This window comes from Natator depressus, chromosome 8, assembly GCF_965152275.1.
Source record: "Natator depressus isolate rNatDep1 chromosome 8, rNatDep2.hap1, whole genome shotgun sequence".
NCBI classification, from domain to species: Eukaryota; Metazoa; Chordata; order Testudines; family Cheloniidae; genus Natator; species Natator depressus.
Window position 1 is genome coordinate 102,521,144 of NC_134241.1, and position 21,342 is coordinate 102,542,485.

Genomic DNA, 21,342 nt, shown 5'->3' on the forward strand with positions numbered 1-21,342 from the left:
CTTGCCAACTTCTGTGAGTGGGACCTGCCTCTGGCTCACAGCCAGGCTTTGCTTAACACTGCCTGGAAGTATTTTGGTTCAGGCGTCAAGCCTCAGACTGGGCCTCTGATACAAAAGTTTGTTTCAGGGCCTCCTCTTACTACAAAAACCAACCCTTCAGAGTAGACTCACAAGGCTCTCTCACGGTCACCTTTTCCAGAAAAGGAGACATCCTTTTTCATCTTTTGCCTGTGGCCGGGGATTGGAATTGCAGTATCTTGGATACCTGTCTGATCAGGAATATCTAATACTTGGAGGGTGCCTTCATATTTTCCTCCCTTCTAAGGTGAGGGCTATTTTCTCGGGTTTCCTAGGTCCTTGGAAAAGTTCCACAAAAGGAACCAAAGAGAGGAGGCATCTGGGCTCTGTAGCAGCTGCAAAGGTTGGCCTGCTATGATTCAAAGAGAGAGCTCACCTGCCAACCAAGAAGGCTCTTCAGTGGGAAGGGAGACTGGTATGCACAGTAAAGGCATGTTCAGTACAGACAGCAGGGCACCTAGAACCTCACACTCCCCTTCTGCCTTCCCATTATGAAATATTTTAAAACTTGCAACTGCTACAACAGAAACTGTAATTAAAACTACCCACAAAAAGACCGAAAACAATACTCATGTCGCAATCTATAGCTGCCAGAAACACAAATGAGACAGTTAAGGCCAGGAAAACAGATGCTGTTAGCAAAAGAAAGACACTGTACCAAAAGTTTTAGAGCAAACAAGAAATCTCCCTTGGGCTTGGCAATAGTGAAGTGGAAACAAACTTTAAAATCTATACCACAAAGAAACATTATTACTTCAAGGAATGTGATCTCTGGCATGCCAAGCAGTATTAGCTAGTATCTCCTATTGTTACTATGAGGGGATATTACAAGAAAGTTCAAACAAGCATTACATTTTATTCAAATTATTTCACTTGCAATACTTTTACTAATTTGGTCATGTTTAAACAGCAACAGTGGCCACTTTTTAAAAAGTTAGCTTTTGTTGACAGTCTCCATGCAGTCATATGGGAGATAACACTATTTCTAACTGCGTGGCATCTCCTGGATGCCCTCTGCCAGACTGGTTTATAACCCTATACAGAGCCCAAAATCACAAGCTGCTGCTAGTACAATGCAGATTCAGTTAGCTAGCAGTCCCCTTTGTCTTACATTTCTTTTGGGGAGAACAGGGGATTAGGGTGATAAGGGCTAGTGTTTAAGGGGTAAGTTCTCCAGAGGGATTTGATGGAGAATAAGATGGAGGACTGGAGCACTTGGAATGAGAGGTCATTCCATGTACGAAGAAGGCAGGATGAAGGGAACGGGAACCCAGGCCTTCTTTACATTTCACAGACTAAAATCAACTTTTATTAATTGTTATTTTGTTTATATCTAAAAAAATAGTACCCACTCAATATGGCCAAATCATTTACAGTGTCAGAGGAGGGCACAGATACCATGGTGATGAGTGAGGCACAAACATCTAGTTACAAGTGAAAGATGCTATCCCCCTTAGTCAGTGAAGCTAAGAAAACAAATTTAACGAATCACACACAATTTTTTGAACTGAGTTCTGAATAGCTTATTTGCCTTATAATATAAATGGACACAGTCAATGGTAATGAATAATGAATTAATTTTACTAACAATTCCCATGTAAAACACAGTTCCCTGGTTACCTGTATGCCCATGGAGCGGGGAGTGTGGTCGTGGGAGTGTTGGAGATGTGCTGGATGTTACAATCAAGCTCTTCCTGTTGCTCGTCCGACAACTGAAATGAAATGAAATAATGATGAGGAACCATTTTAAACAAAGGACCACAGTATTTTTAGGAAGAACCAGCAAGATTTCCTATTGCTGACAAGGATCAGTATTTGGCTTCACATTTCCTCATGTACTGAATTCTGAAGTTGGGTCTGCAGATGAAGTGAGCTGTAGCTCAAGAAAGCTTATGCTCAAATAAATGTGTTAGTCTCTAACGTGCCACAAGTACTCCTTTTCTTTTTGCAGATACAGACTTACATGGCTGCTACTCTGAAACCAGATAAATAATAAGTACACAGGGCTAAAAGTTATTAGGTCAACAACAGGATTTTATAATACACTGTAGAAGTGCTATTAATGCATTCTGTGTTGTATGCTGTTTGGATCAGTGAATATAGTTTCCCACTCCTTTCTGAAAAACACGCCCTTCTCATGCTCTCTCAATTGTTAATATCACAAAAACACAAACAGTAAAACGTTTGCATCATTTTAGTGTGGACTTCCATGTCAATTTGTAAATTATTTATTTTATATGTTATATTGGTAGATATTAAAATCTATTACAACTGCTATTTCATCATACCATGAGAAAACACAGTAATATTAATTAGGAAAAAGGTAAATCTGTAAAGTTTTAATACTGACCAATGTATTTATTTTCTTTTTAATTTAGTGTTAGGAAAACTGCAAAGAGCATATGAAGATGCAAGTCACATTTCACCCTTCAAAGCAAGGAAATCCGAAGGTGAGTTCCAAACAAACCCTGAGGATCAAAGGGTCCTCATTACAAGTGCTGCAATGCCCATCCACAATAACATGAATTGAGCAAAGTTTCATGGCCAAACTCTGAACAGGTGCAACTCCATTGACTTCAGTGGAGTTACTCCACCAATGAATCTGGCACCCCGTGCACATTTATTTATTTACTTGCTTTTGGAGGGTTTCAAAATCAGACTACTGCCAGAGATCAGTGTTTTACTCCCTTTGCTCACTGGTCCAGGTCTAGTTCTTGGAAAAGTTTAATTAGTCCTAAAAGCAATTGTAATGGACCAGTGAAATATTTTTTACTGTGAGGTACTGGTTTGTAAAATCATATTCTAATTACCATCTTTGTTTTTGTTCCTATTCAACTGTGATATGAGTTCAGCAGCGGAACCTCATGAATTGCTCAAGATTAATGCCATTTGACTACTGGAATTCCAAGCTTCTTTCAGTTATCATAAAGCATTTATACTTTGCTCTGGTGATTCTGAAGATAGAGTTTATTAAAATGATGTTGGAAATTATGTGGTATGGCAGGAAAAAAAAATTAACGGTAATCAAATTGATATTATTTTATAGTGTCTTGTAACAAGATAAGCAGTTAATGTATACCACTGAAAAGACATGATACAAAGCTTCTCATTGACATAACTCTGTTTGCAAAAATATTAGATACTGAAATGTTCACTGGTCCCTTAGTCTAACACTACATTTCAGCAGTAGCTCAAAAATGAACACAGCAATTATCAAACTCCCAATTACCACAATTTAATGGAAAATTGTTTTACAGTTGCAGGACCGTTCGTGTAGCTGATTATTAATTTTTATTTGAACATGGTAAGCTTTTCTGGTTGTTGATCAAAACAGAAGTTAGAGCATGTTAAAAACAGAAAAAAATCGCAACTGGACTGCCAATGAATCACAGTAAAGTTGAAGCACCATTAGCTGCCACTCTAGCTCTTTAGTGTACTTAAAATTTCTGTGAAAATTATACAGCTGACTCAATACAATCCTCACTAACATTTAAGTACTATTCAGCAAGAGTCCATTCAAAAACTGATTGCTACTTTTGCATATAGTATGCAAAATAACAGCATGAGCCTAAGAAGCTTAAAATCTCATAGTTTATAAATAGATTCTTAATGGGCATCTTGAGTTACTCTGTTCCATTATTGTAGAACACGAAATAGAATACTGAGTTCAAAGACTAATAGCAGAGAAGCATCACATTTATACACTTAATATAATAAACCCTTGCCACGGTAAACACAACCAAAGTATTTTAATATGAAGTACTGTATATGAAAATTATATTAAGTAGTTTTCAATAGGCAAACATTAAATGGGGGTATTTCTAGTCAGATTCTAGCCGGGTCAGTACTAGGCTCTACACTATTCAACTTTTTCATCACTGATCTGGAATTAAATATAAAATCACAACTACTAAAATTTGCAGATGACAAATGTTTGGCAAGTGGTAAATCATGAGGAGGGAAAGGCAGTCAAAGAGAGATCTGGATCACTCAGGAAGCTGGGTCCATCAAACAAAATGTGCTTTCATACAGCCCCAAGTGCAAGGTTATACACTGAGGAACAAGGAATGAAGGCCATACCTACAGAACAGGTGACTGTGTCCTGGAAAGCAGGGACTCTGAAAAGAGTTTAGGGGTCACAGCAGACAAGCACGTCAACAAGAGCTCCCAGGGCTATGCTGAGGCACAAATGGGTTAATGCGACTCTTGGTTATATGAGCAGGGAAGCAGTGAGCAGGAGTAGGGAGATGATTCACCTCTATACATGGCACTGATGAGACCAGTACCAAAATACTGCCTACAGTTCTGGTGTCTACATTTTAAGAAGGATGTTGAAAAATTGGAGAGGGTACAGAAAAAAGCCTCAAATTATTTGAGAGCTAGAGAAAATGCCTTAGAGCTTTTGAAGTCAGTCCTTTCATTGTAACTGTTCATCTTATCAAAAGTAAGTTTGAGAGGTGTCTTGATTACAGTGTTTATGTACCTTCCTGGGAGAAAATACAGGGCGATAAAATGGTTCTTTAATCTAGCAGGGAAAGGCATAACAAGAACCAGTGGCTGGAAGCTGAAGCCAGACAAATTCAAATTAGTCCCACATTTTGAACACAGAGTGATTAATCAGTGGGGAAAAAAATACCAAGGGACATGGACTCTTCATCTCTTGATGCCGTCAAATCAAGACTGAATGTCTTTCCAGAGAATAGGCTTTAATCAAACAAGTTATTGGGTTCAGTATAGAGGTAACTGTGAAGTTTAAGCGCCTGTGATATACAGGAGGTCAGACTAGATGATCTAATTGGTCCCTTCTGGCCTTAAACTCTTTACTATTCATAAAATCTCCAAACTGTGCTAGACATTTCCCTGCCCAAAAGAGCTTACAACATAAGATATGGCATGACAGAATACAGCAACAAAAACAGGAGGAAAAAGGAATGACAACGTTTACAAAATTAGAAGTCAGATGGTTACAGGACTCAGATTAGTTCTACATGCCTCTTAGTATTTTAACAAGAAAGAAAAACTCACCCAGTGCTCACATACACTGAGTTTTATAACTTGACTATAAGCCAATAATTACTTTATTATTTTAATTAAACCCATGAAAAGACTAGCCAAACTATCCCCTACCTTTGACCTCAACCTGTCCCGCTTTCACAATTCAACCCAAGATGTGGACTTTGATAACAACAGATGTTACCTAGATACCCCTTATGGCTGAAAATTTACACCTACATTGCTTTAATTTAAACAAGGTATAGTTTACTACTACAGGATTTCTCTCTTCCCATAGATTTGTGCAATAGAGAACTAACATGCTAAACATATTTGGAATCCTGTCAAATTCAGACTACCACCGCTGTCAGCTATACTGGCTCTTTGCACACCACACTACTTGGACTGCACACACTATATTCTTGGCAAAAACTATGTATTGCCAAAATTATTCCGGATCTAGAAAAAAAAATTAAAAATCCCAATTATTTACCACCAGACACAATAAACTGGTAGTTAGTTATGTTGAGAGATTTGTAACAATACCTTTACGGACACCATGAAAATATCATTTAAACTATTTCTAGAGTTAACTGCTCTCCCTGCAGTAAAAATAACATTTGTTACATGTGCTAAAATACTCTAAGCGCATTCTTGAAATTGAACACTGCAGGACACTGGACTTGGACTGGGTAACTGGACACTAGTTTTGGACACTCTGACATGTGATCTGTAGTTAGACACTCTTCTTCCAAGGTAATTTATGAGAACGTTTGTTAAAGTACCTGATTGCTATATGCAATCTTAGTGGTTTTGAACCAGTAACATACAGTACTAACAAATCTTGAGTCATTTTGTTCCAAGCCTCTATAAAATAGACTAGTACCCCTTGTTTTGTATTTACTTTCTGGCTGAAATGAAAACAATGAATATTTCAATTTCAATGTGATCTACAATAAAAATCAATCATCAAATAATTTTATCAAAATTCACTCATGCTCTTTCTCTTGCTCACAGAGGTACCGTGAGGCAAATTTATTAATGTCGGTGAGGAGTTTACTCTATGGGAATGAATACCACAGAAAAGCCAATGAGAGAATAAATAAATATATTAATTGTTGTTAAATAGTACCTTAGAATCACAGATATTAGAGATGAAAGAGAAACTGCCAGCTTATTCAAGTCTATCTCCTTACCAATGCAAGATTGAACAGAAAAAATGTATCTATAGTAGACAAAAGTTTACACCAACTATATGAAACTTTGAATAGGCTTTGGTAAAATTCTAACTTCAGTACACTTGTCAAAAAAAATGATACAGATTTCTATTTTAACCCTTAATTCTTTTATAGAAGAATTAAGGGTTATAATAAAAGTCCGTGTTCTAACTAGAGATTTCTTTACATAGACCCAGTTTTTTAAAAAAAGCTTGGCAAACCTGTTGCCACTTTTCAAGTACTACCACTTTTAGGAACAGATTTCATTCCAGAAATCCAACAAATGGGCTCAATATTTGACGTACAGCAGAGTCATGCCTACTAAATGGAATCCATATTTTAGAATTAAATACAGCTGCAGAAGATATCCTTGATTACTTGTCTTGCCTAACCCGAACAACAAACAGCATTAAACCAAGGTTAATTATTAACTGGATTTTCCTCTGTCTTTATGTAAGCAGTGTCAGGATGAGCTCCACCCTGACATCTGGTGGTGAGGTGTGGCAAGTTGTGGAAAAGAACTTCAGGGGCCGATCTCATTTGCATAGGCACACCCACCCCGCCTAGAATGAGACCATAGCTGCCCAAATGGTCACTTTGGCTGCTGTGGGATCCCCAGTGTCTCTGTTATTGGGGCAGGAAGAATAAATTGTTATTACCCTGATTATGGGAACTGTGCTGGGAACTGTACTTGGCCTTTTGTTATGACGGAGGGATTCACCATCAAATAAGTAGCACTCCCTAGGCAAGGGTCATGGGTTCCAAAACTCCGTGAATTGAGAGAGGCTGGGGACAAGTATTAATACTTGGTGGCATGGGCCCCTTAGTGAGGGCCTTACATGCTAATTGCACTTCCTCCTCTCTCCACTGTGGAATATCAGAGCTAATTTTGATTCCATTAGGAGTCTAGTTACAGGCTGCTGAGCTCACTTTGGGCTAATGGTGTACCAGCACTGAGGCTCCCCTACTACAAGCTGAATTCACCAAAGAGCTGAACTGACTAAGAGCTGAAATCACTGACTGTTGTGTTAAGTAGTGGGGGAGCCTGAAGATATATTGTGGAGCAGTTTACGGGATGGCTCGAGTGCCTTGTGGACCGGCTGGTGGAGCAGTTTGTGGGACGGCGGGAGCTGCTGGTGGGCAGCGGAGCCGAGCGGAGCAGTTCATGGGGCAGCTGGCAGAGCGAAGCGAAGGCCTATGGAGCTGTGGGGTGGTCAGCTTCAGATCATGTAAGGTGCCCCTTACCTCTCTTCCCCCCCCCCCCATCTACACCCAGGTTGGGAGGTAAAGCTCTGCAGATAAACTTTCGAACTCTGGGGCTCCCCTGCCCAGGGAAAGAGACTTTTGGTTCATTGGACTTTTGGGACTTTGGGTGATTTGGGGTTGCTGGACTCAAGAACCAAAGGGAAAGAGCATGCCCCAATTTGCTTGGGGTGGGTTTTTGCTCATGGGTTGTGTTACGAATCCTGTTGGTGGTGTTTCCCCAACATAATGCCACATTGTTTCTCTCTGTTATTAAAAGGCTTTTGCTACACTCAGACTATGTGCTTGCGAGAGGGGAAGTATTGCCTCTTGGAGGTGCCCAGCGGGGGTGGTATACATTTGTCCCAGGTTACTGGGTGGGGGCACGAGCCGGTTTGCATTGTGTTATTAGAATGAATCCCCTAGATATTGAACCCGGCCCCTGTTGCTGCCAACTCTGACGGGCAGAAGGGTTACATTTAAAAGCAACTTTCAGACAAGATCTTTAAATGTCTTTTGTTGACATATTTCACAAAAAGTTCTTTTTATGAGAAACAGACATTTTGAAGATGAAAACAAATATTTAAGAATTTTTGTTCACAATGGAGCAAAATATTCAAATCTGAAATCTGTACATTAATGAAAGCACCAGCTGCATGGCAACGTTAACTAGATATGGAAGTTATAGCTTTAATTATAGTAATTTAGAGATGGAAGCAATTTTGTAAGCTTTGATAGAACTGACAACAGGAATAATTAGTTCTTCAAAATAGATAAGAACAAGCAAGCATCTGACTCAAAGTGATTATTTTCACATTCAGGAATAGTTTAAGAGTTGCCCACCCCAGAAAAACTGAAAAACATTGCTATTGTTCATTCTGTAGATTTGAAACTTTACATACTACCATATCACACACATTTATATAATGTCTTATCTTTCCCATTGTGTAGCTGTGGCTTCCTAGAACTACCTTCTAACTTACAAACACTCATTCAGTCCAGCCTGTTCGCTTGTCTCCATTAAAGAGAAACTTGTGTTTGTGTGCATCTATCCGATACATACACCAACCACACAAATCCTCATAAGTGAAACTTGCTTGCAGGTTACTAAAGAAGTAAACCAAATAAACACTGCAAGTCTCCAACCAGACTAAGACTGTAAAATTTCATTGGTTTTAAAAATTTATAAAACTCCAATTTGTTTGTAAATAAAAAGTGTGACAACTAGTTATTTATGAGCATACATACAAAGGCCTCGGAGGGTTCCAGACTATTGAATGCTTCATTGCAGAAACCCTATTTACCTGTAAGGGAAATCCCTTTCCACTTCTAACTCATTCAATAATCTGAATCTAGGTAGCAGTAACCCCCTGGCTCCTGCTATGGGGCTAAACATAGCAATATACAGTTTCCTCCTGGGGCTGCAGCCTGGCCAGGTGGTGGTCTCCGAGCCTGGTCTCCAGCTCCAGCAGGAATGTCTACACTGCTATCTTTAGCATTGTAGCGTGAGCCGCCCAAGTCAGTTGACCTGGACTCTGAGATTTGCTGCCATGGGGTTTTTTTGTTTGTTTTGTTTTTATGTAGTGTAGACGTACCCTTAGGCATAGGTGCCGACTCCATAGGTGCTCTGCAGTTCAAGCATACACTGAAAAAAAATAGGGGGTACTCAGCACCCACAGGGACAGATTAATCTTTTGCTGGCCCTAGCACCTGGGCCATGGTCCTGCCCCCTGCTCCACCCACGCTCCGCTCCACCTCTTCCCCCCAAGGCCCCGCCCCAGGCACCCCCCCGCCCCTGAGGCCCAGCCCACCACTTGCATGGGAAGGGAATGGGCAGAGAGGAGCACCCACCAGCAAAAATAAAATCAGCATCTGTGCCCTTAGGTAATTATATAGCCGTTATTACCATATACCTGAGCATCTCACAATATGGAATGAACTTATCCTCACAGCACCCCTGTAAGTTAGGGAACTACTATTATCCCAACTGTACAGAGTGGAAATTGAGGCAAAGAGAAACTAAAGTCCAGATTTTTTAAGGTATTTAGGCACTGCTCCACTCAGCAATGCAAGACATAAGTGACTTAGGAGTCAGAGGCACGTCTACACTTCAAAATTAGGTCAAATTTATTTAAGTCGACATTTAGTCTCCGATTTTACAAAGTCGATGCTGCATGTCCCCACTATGCACATTCTGTCGGCGGAGCGCATCCTCACTATCATGATTAGCATTGACTCACGGAGTGATGCACTGTGGGCAGCTATCCCACAGTTCCTGCTGCCAATTGGAATTCTGGGTTAGGTTCCCAATGCCTGATGGGACAAAAATATTTTCAAAAGTTGTTTTGGGTACATACTGTCAGCCTCCCATGATGCAAATGCCTCCTTCCTCACTCCCTCCGTCCCTGAAAGCAACAGCAAACAATCATTTTCACACCTAAGTCTGGGTTACTCGTGCAGATGCCACAGCACGGCAAGCATGCACCCTGCTCAACTGTACGCTGTTGTTGTGAGCATCGCAAACACCTCGCGCATCATCCTGCAGTATTTGCAGAGCCTAGCCAGGAGCCACCACGGGAAGAATGTGATGCAACGCAAATAGCCGTGCTGGAAGCCATGGAATGGAGCAATTCGCACATGCTGGCAGCGGTAGCCAGGCTTGTTGACATGCTGGAACGCCGCTTCTGGGCCTGGGAAACAAGCACAGACTAGTGGGACTGCATAGTTATGCAGGTATGGGATGAGGAGCACTGGCTGCATGACTTTCGAATGCGTAAGGCTACTTTCATGGAACTTTGCAAATTGCTTTCCGCAGCCCTGAAGCGAATAAATACCAAAATGAGACCTGCTCTGACAGCAGTTGAGAAGCGAGTGGCGATAGCCCTGTGGAAGTTTGCAATGCTAGATTGCTACCGGACAGTTGGGAATCAGTTTGGAGTGGGTAAATCTACTGCGGGGGCTGCTGTGATCCAAGTATCCAGGACAATCAATTCACTTCTGCTAAGAAGGGTAGTGACTCTGGGAAACGTGAAAGACATACTGGATAGCTTTGCCGCGATGGGGTTCCCTAACTGTGGTGGGGCAATAGACAGAACGTGCATCCCTATCTTGGCACCAGACCATCTTGCCAAAGAGTACATAAACCACAAGCAGTACTTCTCAATGGTGTTGCAAGTGCTAGTGGATAACAAGGGCCATTTTACGGACAGGATGGTCAGGAAAGGTACATGACGCGCACATCTTTAGGAACTCCGGTCTCTTCAGAAAGCTGCAAGAAGGAACTTTCTTCCCAGACAGGAAAATTAACATTGGTGATGTTGAAATGCCAATAGCTTCCTTGGAGATCCAGCCTACCCTTACTCCCGTGGCTCATGAAGCCGTACACATGCAACCTGGACAGCAGTAAGGAGCAGTTCAACCATACGCTCAGCAAGTGCAGAATGGTGGTAGAATGTGCCTTTGGACATTTAAAGGGGTTCTGGCTCTGTTTACTCACTAGGTTAGACCTCAGCGAAAGCAATATTTCCATTGTTGTTGCTGTTTGCTATGTGCTCCATAATATCTGTGAAAGTAGGGGGGGAAGTTTCTGGCGGGGGTGGGGGGTTGAGGCAGATTGCCTGGCAGCACATTTTGAGCAGCCAGACACCAGGGCAATAAGAAGAGCACATCGAGGTGCACTGTGTCTCTGAGAAGCTTTGAAAACCAGTTTCATAAATGATCCAACACTGATGTGACAGTTGTGTTGTTCCTTAACAAGTTACTCCCTTTTTTGCATGTACCACCTGTAAACTAAACCCCCACCAACCACAGAGTGCATAGTGAATAAAGAGCCTCGTCCTCAAATCATGCATTTTTATTATGCTAACAAACACTGAACAGAGACAGCAATGAATAGCAAAGATAACCCAGGTCTAAGGGCTCACAGAAGCAGCATGTCTGTGGCTCAGAACCAGAGCGACTGGTTCACCTCCCTTGTCTTCTGGTACGCTTGCCTGAGCTCCTTTATTTTCACGCGGCACTGCTGTGAGTCCCTAGTGTAGCCTTTTTCCCCCATGCCCTGTGTGATTTTCGCATAGAAGTCAGAGTTTCTTCTGCAGGTTCAGAGCTCTGCCTACACAGACTCTTGTCCCCACACAGCAATCAGATCACGCTGGAGCACATTTGTGGCCCTGGGCAGGCATGGTCAGATGTGGTGGTGAGCTCTCCACGCTGATCAAACAGGAAATGAAATTCAAAAGTTTCTGGGGCTTTTCCTGTGTACCTGGCTGAAGTGCGGTGGATTTGAAAGTGCTGTCCAGAGCAGTCACACTGGAGCACTCTGGGACACCTCCTGGAGGCCAAACCCATCGAATTACACAGTGTTGTGTCTACACTACCCCTATTTCGACCCAGGAAGGTCGACTCTAGCACTACTCCTCTCGCCAAGGTGGAGTACAGGTGTCAATTTTACAAGCCCTTTAGGTCAGCAGAAATGGTTCGGTAGCGTAGACATGCACATTATAAATTCGACCTCATGTGGCATATGTCGATCTAATGCCGTAGTGGAGACCAGGAGAGTGTCTTAAGCAATTTGGATGCTTAGGAGTGTAAGTCTCAATGAAAGTTAATGGGACTTAGGCTGCTGAGTGCCCAAGTCACTTTTTAAAATGAAACAGGCTCCTAAGTCACATAGGCCTTGCCGTGCTGAGCAGAGCAATGCTTAAACACCTACACAAATCTGTGCCAAAGTGACTTGCCCAAGGTTACACAGGAAGCTTGTAGCAGAGCAGGAAATTGTATTTGAACAGAAGCAGAGCTTTAATCTCCACCCCCCCGAAATCCCCTCAATCACTGTGACACCACCACTATCCTCCCTGTCACTCAGGTCTGGAACCCAGGTGCCATCTTTGACTTGACCCTCTCTTTAGATACTCTCATCTAGGTTATGGCTAAATCTTGATGATAGTTCCCGCTTAACATCTCTAACACACAGCCTTTCTTCCGCATCCACACAGCTAAACTCTCATCCAGGTTTTTATCATCTTGTGTCTCAACTACTTAAACATCCTCTTCTTTGGCCTTAGCAAATGCAACCTTGCCCCTTATAGCCTTCAAAACACTGTTGCGAAGTGCAGAAATCATATTCCTAGCTCATAGCCTTAACAACATCTCCTTTCCTTTTGCATCCAGCCACTGGCTCCCCTTTCTCCATTGCATCAAATGCAAACTACTTGTCTTCACTTTCAGTGATGCCAGCCTTCATTGCCTACTTTTAACATTTTCAATCAACCACCCTCTTGCTTTCTTCTATTCTGCTCTTTCATGTGTGGGAGGAGCTCTCTGAAAACAACCATAAAACCACCTCAGTGTCCTCTTTAAAACTCTACTGTGCCACAGTGCCTACAAAACACTTGACAATGGCTAGTAAGCTGATGTGCTGAGATCACTGCCGATCATGCTGATCAATACTGTTGCAGTGTTCCCTTGTGCTTCATCTGTCTATATCCACCTGTTCACTCTTGTCTTTACTTAGATTAACTCTTTGGGACAGGGTCAACCTTTACATTTTGTCTTCATACAGTACCTAGCATTATAGGGCCCAAACCTAAAGCCATCTAGGTGATCCCTACGGATATGATTCTGTCATAGTGGTCACCACTGTCACGGAATCCATTAATTTTGCCATTTATTTCAACTCCACTGTGAAAGGTCACCGTCACAGAACCGTGACTTCTGCCATTTATACGGACCCTGCTGCCCCCATTAACTGTTTGTTAGTTTGCTTTGATCTAGTCCTCTGAAACAGGATTAGATCAAAGCAAACTAATAAACAGTTAATGGGTGGCAGCAGGGTCTACATGAATAGTGTGTTAGTTCACTTTTATTTCGTCCTGTTTCAAAGAGGACAAGATCAAAGCAAAGCAATAAACTGTGGCAGCAGGGTCCACACAAACAAGTTAGTTCATTTTGATCAGCTGCCTCCCCTCCCCACTATTACCCTTTACCTTCTTGTCTGCCATTTGCCCCTGCCTCTGCCTACTGCCCCAACACCTGGTAGTTCCCCCACTCCACTCCTGCCTCCCCTAGCCCAGCCTCTGCTCCCTCTCTCTATCCCCCCTTCCACTCTGACCCCACCTCCAACCTGAAGACCCTTTCCCAAATGCCGATTTCTGAGAAGGGGCAGGGCTGGGTGTTTGCCCCTTTTTCCCTGTTATGACAGCTCCCAGCTCCTTGAAACTACTTGGGAATTTGATACCTTTCTAGTTTGTTCACTTAGCAACTGGATCTATTTCTAGAAACCTCTAGCAACTAGAAATTCTTAGGCAAACTCATTGGGATCGCTCCCATTTGCCTGATACAACAGTTCTCTGCTGAGCCAATTGATCTGAATATTCAATGTCCTCATCAGGTGTACACTGATAGTAACTTAGGCAATGCCATACTGGGTGGGGTCAGTGAGCAATCTTGTCCAGTATAGTGCCTCTGACAGGGGCCAGAACCGGCTCCTTCCAAGGAAGAAACTTTGCCATAGGTGTTTTTGGGATAACCTGCCCTCAGAGAAAGCTCTCTCTTAATTCCCAATAGCTTGAGGATGGCTGAAACTTGAGGCAACTGATGAGCTGGAATGTTGCCTGCCATCGTCACCTGAGCCAGTCTCCTAATCAAGTCTCCGGTGGTATCTCATGTACACCGGCTGGCAAAGACAATGAGCTCTAGCTTCTTTTTTAATTGTAGCACTCAGCTTCCAGATTGCTGCACACATCTTGAATCCAAAGGAAAGAATGACAAGCACTGAGGGAAATACTGAACCGTCATACCATTTATTTTTTTTAAAGACCAAGTCATTTTCCATCCCCACAGTCTGAGAAGAAAGGTAGCCTCTAACAGAATAAAGGATTTTTTCACAGAACTGATCTAGAACTGAACGATCCTTGGCTAAGACCACCCAGTTTTCCACTGTCCATAAAGGGAGGGGGAACTGAAGTATCAAGAATTGTGATGCCCTCAGTCTCAGCATGGGAAACCATCTGATGAGATGCCTTGAATTGGAAGGCACTGGGGGTGCTGGTGCTCCAGGGTCCCAGCATGGGAGGATTTTCTGGGTACTATTCTGTCCCTGTGGGGAGTGGCACTATAGTCTTCTGTCAGCTGATTGGTACAGCTACCTATTTAAACAGAGGGGAAGCAACCAATTACCAGATTGGCTGGAGCCTTTCCCCCACACTCCCCAAGAGAAAAGAAAGTATCACATAAGGTGCACTACAGTGTGTCCTTCTGTCTAACTGTAAATTAAGATAGTTCTATATATGATTGTGAAAGCAGCTGCACATATGACAGACAAGAATTGGAAATACAAGATATCCTTGTCAGGCAATGCAGCTTTAGGCTGCACTTTTGCACGAGTGCTCAGCTAGAGGGAGGGAAGAAAGGAAGAACTTTTTCTTAAGAGGCAAAGGAAGAGAAACAGTGAGAATAAAGATAACTGCACTTAAGTGCAAAAGCTATACATTCAGTAGGCAATGCATCCAATAGTGAAGATCTGAGAACATTTCTGTGCTTAAAGGGTTACAGTAATACAAGACCAGATGTTCTTGGAGTTCACACTTACTTCTATTACCAGTCCACATGTTTCAGCATCTGAATGAATATACCAGCTGACGAGAATAAGTCTTTAACAATGCAAAGGTTATAAAGCACACTGTTTTAAGACGCCTAGAACATTTGTTTCTTTTTCTATGAAGAATGTTCATTGTTCTCTCCATTAAAAGCAAATTTTCATCTAAAATACTGTTTTGATTTTTACATAATCTTTCTCATTTTCTTATTTAGAAAACAAGTTCTAACTTGTGAGGTGATTCTGTGTCTTGAAAGGGATCTCTCTGAACTGCGAAAGGAAAGGCTAAAAACCGTCAACTAATTAATGTCGAACTTGCCCAATGTTTCTAGTTGCTGCACACCTGCCCCATCCACTCCGTACAGTCTAGACCTTTTGAATTATTAATAATAGAGGAAGAACTCTGCCAAGTCAAACAAAACAAATGTCACAGTGAATTACAATGAAGAGGATAGCCATTCTCAACACAAATCAAAACCCACGTTATCCTCTGTCATTCTGCATATAATCTCTCCATCCCTCTCCCGCAATAACCCCATCTTCTGTTTTTCATTTCAGGAAGCAAATAAACTCATGGAAGAGAAATTGCAAATCTTTAGAAGAGTCACAATATGCAGTATATAATAAGAAAAATACAAAACACTACCCTTGTCAAATATGCAGAGAATAGGGATTACGGTCTACCACATGTATCTTGCTATTGCATTACACTGAGATGAGATCATGCATGGATTTCAAACCCTCAAAGTTGGACTAGATATTTTTATTTTCCATTTTCCACCTGTATTTTCCAAATTTGGAAAGCTTCACACACACAGTAATTAGCTCTGTAAGTGGGTCTCTTTTCAGCAGTTCTCAAATGATTAATTATATTTTCAGGTTTGTATGACACAAAATATGAAGTCAAAAAATCAGTCTCACAAAATGACAGTTAGCTTACATTGTTTTAAATGTTTGAAATATTTTTTTGTCCATGTCACTTCACAGAATCATCATAGAATATCAGGGTTGGAAGAAACCTCAGGAGATCTAGTCCAACCCCCTGCACAAAGCAGGACCAATCCCCAATTTTTGCCCCAGATCCCTAAATGGCCCCCTCAAGGATTGAACTCACAGCCCTGGGTTTAGCAGGCTAATGCTCAAACCACTGAGCTATCCCTCCCCCCATTACGTAGTATAAATTTATGTGGTTGAAAAAAATTATATTAACGTTTTCGAAACACCCTATACAGATGCATCCTGAACATCTATCTTACAAGCTATATATTAAAATAGTAAGTTTTCCAGATATGAAACTGTATTAATGTATAAAAGTATTCTGCCTATCAAAATATGCTCATACAGAAGTCACTAAGCCGTATCATGTAGAAAATGGAAAGTTCATTTTAATAATATAATTTTCTTAAAAATCAGAAATAAAAATCTTACATGTAAATAAACCACCTCTATTAGCTAATCACAGTTTTAAAAGTCTTAGTATAAAAATAATTTATATTTGTATTTTAAATCTACTTTTACTCTAACAGTGCATCATTAAAAATGCAAAATGTCATGTTTGCTTTTCAGAAATAATCTCAGAATCAGACTGGCTTAATAGAGCTTCAGTTTCTCTAGGGAGTATGAGAATTTTAATATTGTTGCATACTGGAGTAACAACCAAGAACATTCATGTAAAGGGTGTTCAGATCCACACAATTTAATCATTTGCAACATTTCAACAGGTATGCTATATATGCTAAATAACTAGAACCTACAGTAATGTGATAAACATTTTCATTTGGTACAGTATTCAAATAAAAAAAGGATTTAGTATCTTTTTTGCTGAAAGCCATAGCATTAAAATTCATGCTGTCATTATGATTTGCAACCAAACCCCTTCAACAGAGAGTATGAATGCTAACAGGAGATGATTTGCCAAAGAGTCTGAATACTTCCACCACAAAATAGAATCATATGAAAATGTTTTCTCCAACTTCATAAACACTATCACATCTGACTGAATTTAAAATATTGTCAGGATTAGATTAATGCCAGTACATTATTGCTCCAAGGAAACAAATTATTGGAAACAAATCATCGACTAGTGAATGAAAAACAACCCTCTACCTCCGCCAAAATGAATTCAAAAATCTACAAGCCCAGCATATTACAGGCCGATTATTCCTTGTCCTCAAGTAGGGAATGACTTTGCCCAGCCAATAACATTTGTGACAAAGTTCCTCCTCTACCTTGGTGGGTCCTGCGCTTATTGGCGGATTTTGCTCGCCTCGGAGATTCACAGTATCCCTCAGTTGGGCCACTTTTGTGGCTCAAATCTGCCGTTCACTCAGATAATCTCATCACTGGCCAGAATGGGGGGAAAAAGAGTAAGAACAATCCCCGCAGTTTCTGCTGATCCACCTAGTGGACCGGGGAACAGACCAGAGACCTTCTCTTCTGGTGGAAGCCACAGTTCAGGTCAACTCCTCCGGTAACAAGCAGGGAGTTGGGGGACGGAGGGAACCCGGGACTGCCCTCTACTCCAGGTTCCAGCCCAGGGCCCTGTGGATTGCAGCTGTCTACAGTGGCTCTTGTAACAGCTGCGTGACAGCTACAACTCCCTGGGCTACTTCCCCATGGCCTCCTCCAAACACCTTCTTTATTCTCACCAAAGGACCTTCCTCCTGATGTCTGATAATGCTTGTACTTCTCAGTGTTCCAGCAGTACGCCTTCTCACTCTCAGCTTCTTGCGCCTCTTGCTTCCAGCTCCTCGCATGCACCACAAACCGAAGTGAGGTCCTTTTTAAGCCCAGGTGCCCTGATTAGCCTGCCTGCCTTAACTGATTCTAGCAGCTTCTTGATTGGCTGCAGGTGTTCTAATCAGCCTGCCTTAATTGTTTCCAGAAAGTTCCGGAACCTTCCCTGTTACCTTACCCAGGGAAAAGGGACCTACTTAACCTGGGGCTAATATATCTGCCTTCTATCATTCTCCTGTAGCCATCTGGCCTGACCCTGTCACACATTACTGGTTTACCTTGCAGACTCCTGACTGCTGGAGTTAATCACTTACACAGTGTCCCGTCAATACCAGTTATTGGGGGCTGTTCTCTTCAGCTCCATCGAACAGGTTTTGCTCCATCCAGTGAAATGGTCATCATCTTTCTGACTGATTAAAGGCACTACTCATTGCAACAGATAAAGGAGATGGGATATTTAGAAAAGAGGCAAAAAAATTGCAGGAAAATCTCAGACTTTTTGAGACCAAATGACATGTTAGGAAAGTCTCATGTAGACTGTAATCAGAGTCCATTCTGGATATCATAGTTGAGAGCTGAATGCTCTAGTGATGTGGAGACAAGAACCCTATTTCAAATTCTGGCTCTGACATATTAATTGATATCAGTATTGCAGTAGCATCTAGGAGCCCATTTGGCTAGATTCTATACAAACACAGAACTAAAAGACAGCCCCCTCCCCAAACAGTTTACAATCTAAGAGATGTAATACACAGCCTTGGACAAGTCACAAGATCTTTGCTACAATTTTGCCATCTGTAAAAATTACCTAGTTCTCATAGTTATGATGTGATGACTTGTCAATTGCTTGGAGATAAAAGCACAATATAAGTGCTAGACATTTATTATTTTGAACATGATTTTAATATCTTTCCTGCATAAAAACAAACCAGGTATGTTTAGAACAAATACTCTCATGTGGCTAACTACCTATCCTATTAAGAACTTCTCTCAACACAAATGCATAGTCCAATAGCAGTGAAGGATCTAGAGCTCCTCAATTCTTGTCATGTGGTTTCTATGCTACCTAGATTCACAATGCTACTATTTCATTAGCCTCATTTTGGCTCTGAGGTGGACACTTAATTGAGGAAATGGTTGTAGCCAGAAGTCATATCTCTGCTGCTGCTGCTATTTATCAGGTTAGTGTCATTTTTCTCCACAGTCACTTTGCAAATGGACAAGTCAGAACAGAAATTAACTTTTTTTATTAATCTTACTTCATACTTAATGAATTCCAAAGCACTTTACAACATGTTATATTACAGTAAAGCCCCAGCAGTGCTAAGCACTGTGCAGACATAGGCCCCAAAGAGCTTACATTCTAATGGCAGACATATGGGGAAATCGGAGAATGGGTCTATACAGGTTACTCAAATAAGATTACTGAATTGTTTTGTGACGAAAAAATATGTTCTTCAATATATACAACTCCACCACTCTCCCGAAAATCCTCTTCCAGAGCAATGTGCTCTCATAACCAACTAATCCCCACAACATCCAGCCCACTTCACCATCCAAACTCCCTTTGTTACTATCAACATTCCACACTGCTCTTCATGTTAAGCGCCTCCCAGACATTTTGAGCTTACTCCAGAGTAAAGCTAAATACACAGACACACTTGAACATATTTTCAAAACCCCAAACTGGGGCACCATTGCATATTCTCTCCTTTCCCCCCCATCCCCACACCAGTTGGTGTTTTACTGTCTCCAGTAATTTTTGCCCCACATACTCCTCCCCTTAAAGTGAATTTTGTATTCTTTTCCCCCACGTAGGTACTATGATCCTCTTTTGTGCTTTATTTTCAACCCTCCCTCCCTCCAAGTTTTCCTATATGTTATCATTCCTTACTTTCAGTCAGTATACTTTATTCCTCCTCTTTCTAGGCGTGCAGCTCATTTACTCCCTTGTTTCTTTTTCTTTATCTTCTGCTCTTCCCCATTTCCCCTACAGCCTAGCACTGAACTCACCTACATTTTTAAAAAGGCAGCCAGAGCTAGTTCCAACTTCTCCCTTTTTAATTTTGTACATCTTCAACACGAACGATTTATTGAAGCTGACCAGGTCACAAATTCTAAGCAAAATATAACAGCCATTTTAGCAGTTCCTGGAAATGACAACACTATAGCCTTTTAAAAAAGAAAAGGAGTACTTGTGGCACCTTAGAGACTAACCAATGTATTTGAGCACAAGCTTTCATGAGCTACAGCTCACTTCATCAGATGCATGAAGTGAGCTGTAGCTCACAAAAACTTATGCTCAAATAAATTGGTTAGTCTCTAAGGTGCCACAAGTGCTCCTTTTATTTTTGCAGATACAGACTAACACGACTGCTACTCTGAAAACTATAGCCTTTTAGTTTACTTATATTTGTAATGGTATAATTTTATTTTACTTTTTTACTTAAAATCTATTAGGTAAAATTGCACATGGTATTCTGATCCGAAATGGCTACTGTTTGCTGACTCCTAGTTACCAGTATAACCTCAGTATAATTACTATCATAGCAACACTTTACCTGCACAAGTTGCTTCCAAAGACAGCATCAGTGAGAAAGGTACATAGTCTCGTAAGAAAACAGTAATATTGTCATACAAGTATTACAAAAGACATATTTTTGTAATGTTTATACAGAAGTATTGCAAATAATTCAGTGCTAATTACATTCTACATATGCAAATGAAAGTAAACTACTTCAGCTACAAAACAAAATATAAGTAACATTTAGGGATGCTAAGGCAGGGTTGGAGAATTCTCTAATGGACACACTAGGAAAATAACTGAGCCCAGCAAAACTGGAAGGCTCAGTGAGCAGAAAGTAAATATTTCCACCTTCATTTCAAGAATAAGTTGTTTTAGATTCAGAACAGGCTGTGCTCCAAGCCTTGCCTATCTCCATTTACCATGTGCGAAACAGTGCTGCCTGTTGCCAAATCAAGACAAAGGTGAGAAATGCATGCTATTTTAATCCAAAACAGAGACTGAGAGGGTACATATTGTCCAACACTTGTTCCGGGCCGGCTCAATATCTCTGCAACAGAAAGACTAAAGATACTTCCAAATCAATGCCGGTTGAACAACAAACTGAAAAGGAATATGATAAGAGAGGAGATGGCTCAAAAAGTCACAAATGCTGACCCACAAGAGCTTAATTGTTACAAGGAACATTCGCAGAGCAGCAATGACGCAGGCATAAAACCAGGTACAAAGATACACAAAATGGCACAATCAGCACTATCAAATAGCAAATATTAAATTATTTGAGCCTACTAGTTTATAAAGGGAGGCCAAAAACAAACTTTCGTTTGAGAAGTGAACAACAATGACAAACAGGAAAAAATGAAAAAGATATTGGAGTGATGAAAAATATTCCGTTAATGAGGATTCTGGGCATGCCCTGGCTACAGATTTACAAGCAAAATCAAATTAGCCATATAAAA

The 21,342-nt window shown here is 41.1% G+C and overlaps 1 protein-coding gene across 7 annotated transcripts in view; it reads right to left on the reverse strand.

Annotated features, from left to right (window-relative positions):
• MAST2 (microtubule associated serine/threonine kinase 2) overlaps positions 1-21,342 on the reverse strand; it is a 379,580-nt gene that overhangs the window by 114,617 nt on the left and 243,621 nt on the right. For all 7 annotated transcript variants that reach the window (XM_074961832.1, XM_074961828.1, XM_074961827.1 and 4 more), the window contains one exon: positions 1,699-1,790. In XM_074961832.1, the coding sequence (XP_074817933.1) occupies positions 1,699-1,790 (92 nt within the window). The remainder of the gene's footprint in view (positions 1-1,698; positions 1,791-21,342) is intronic.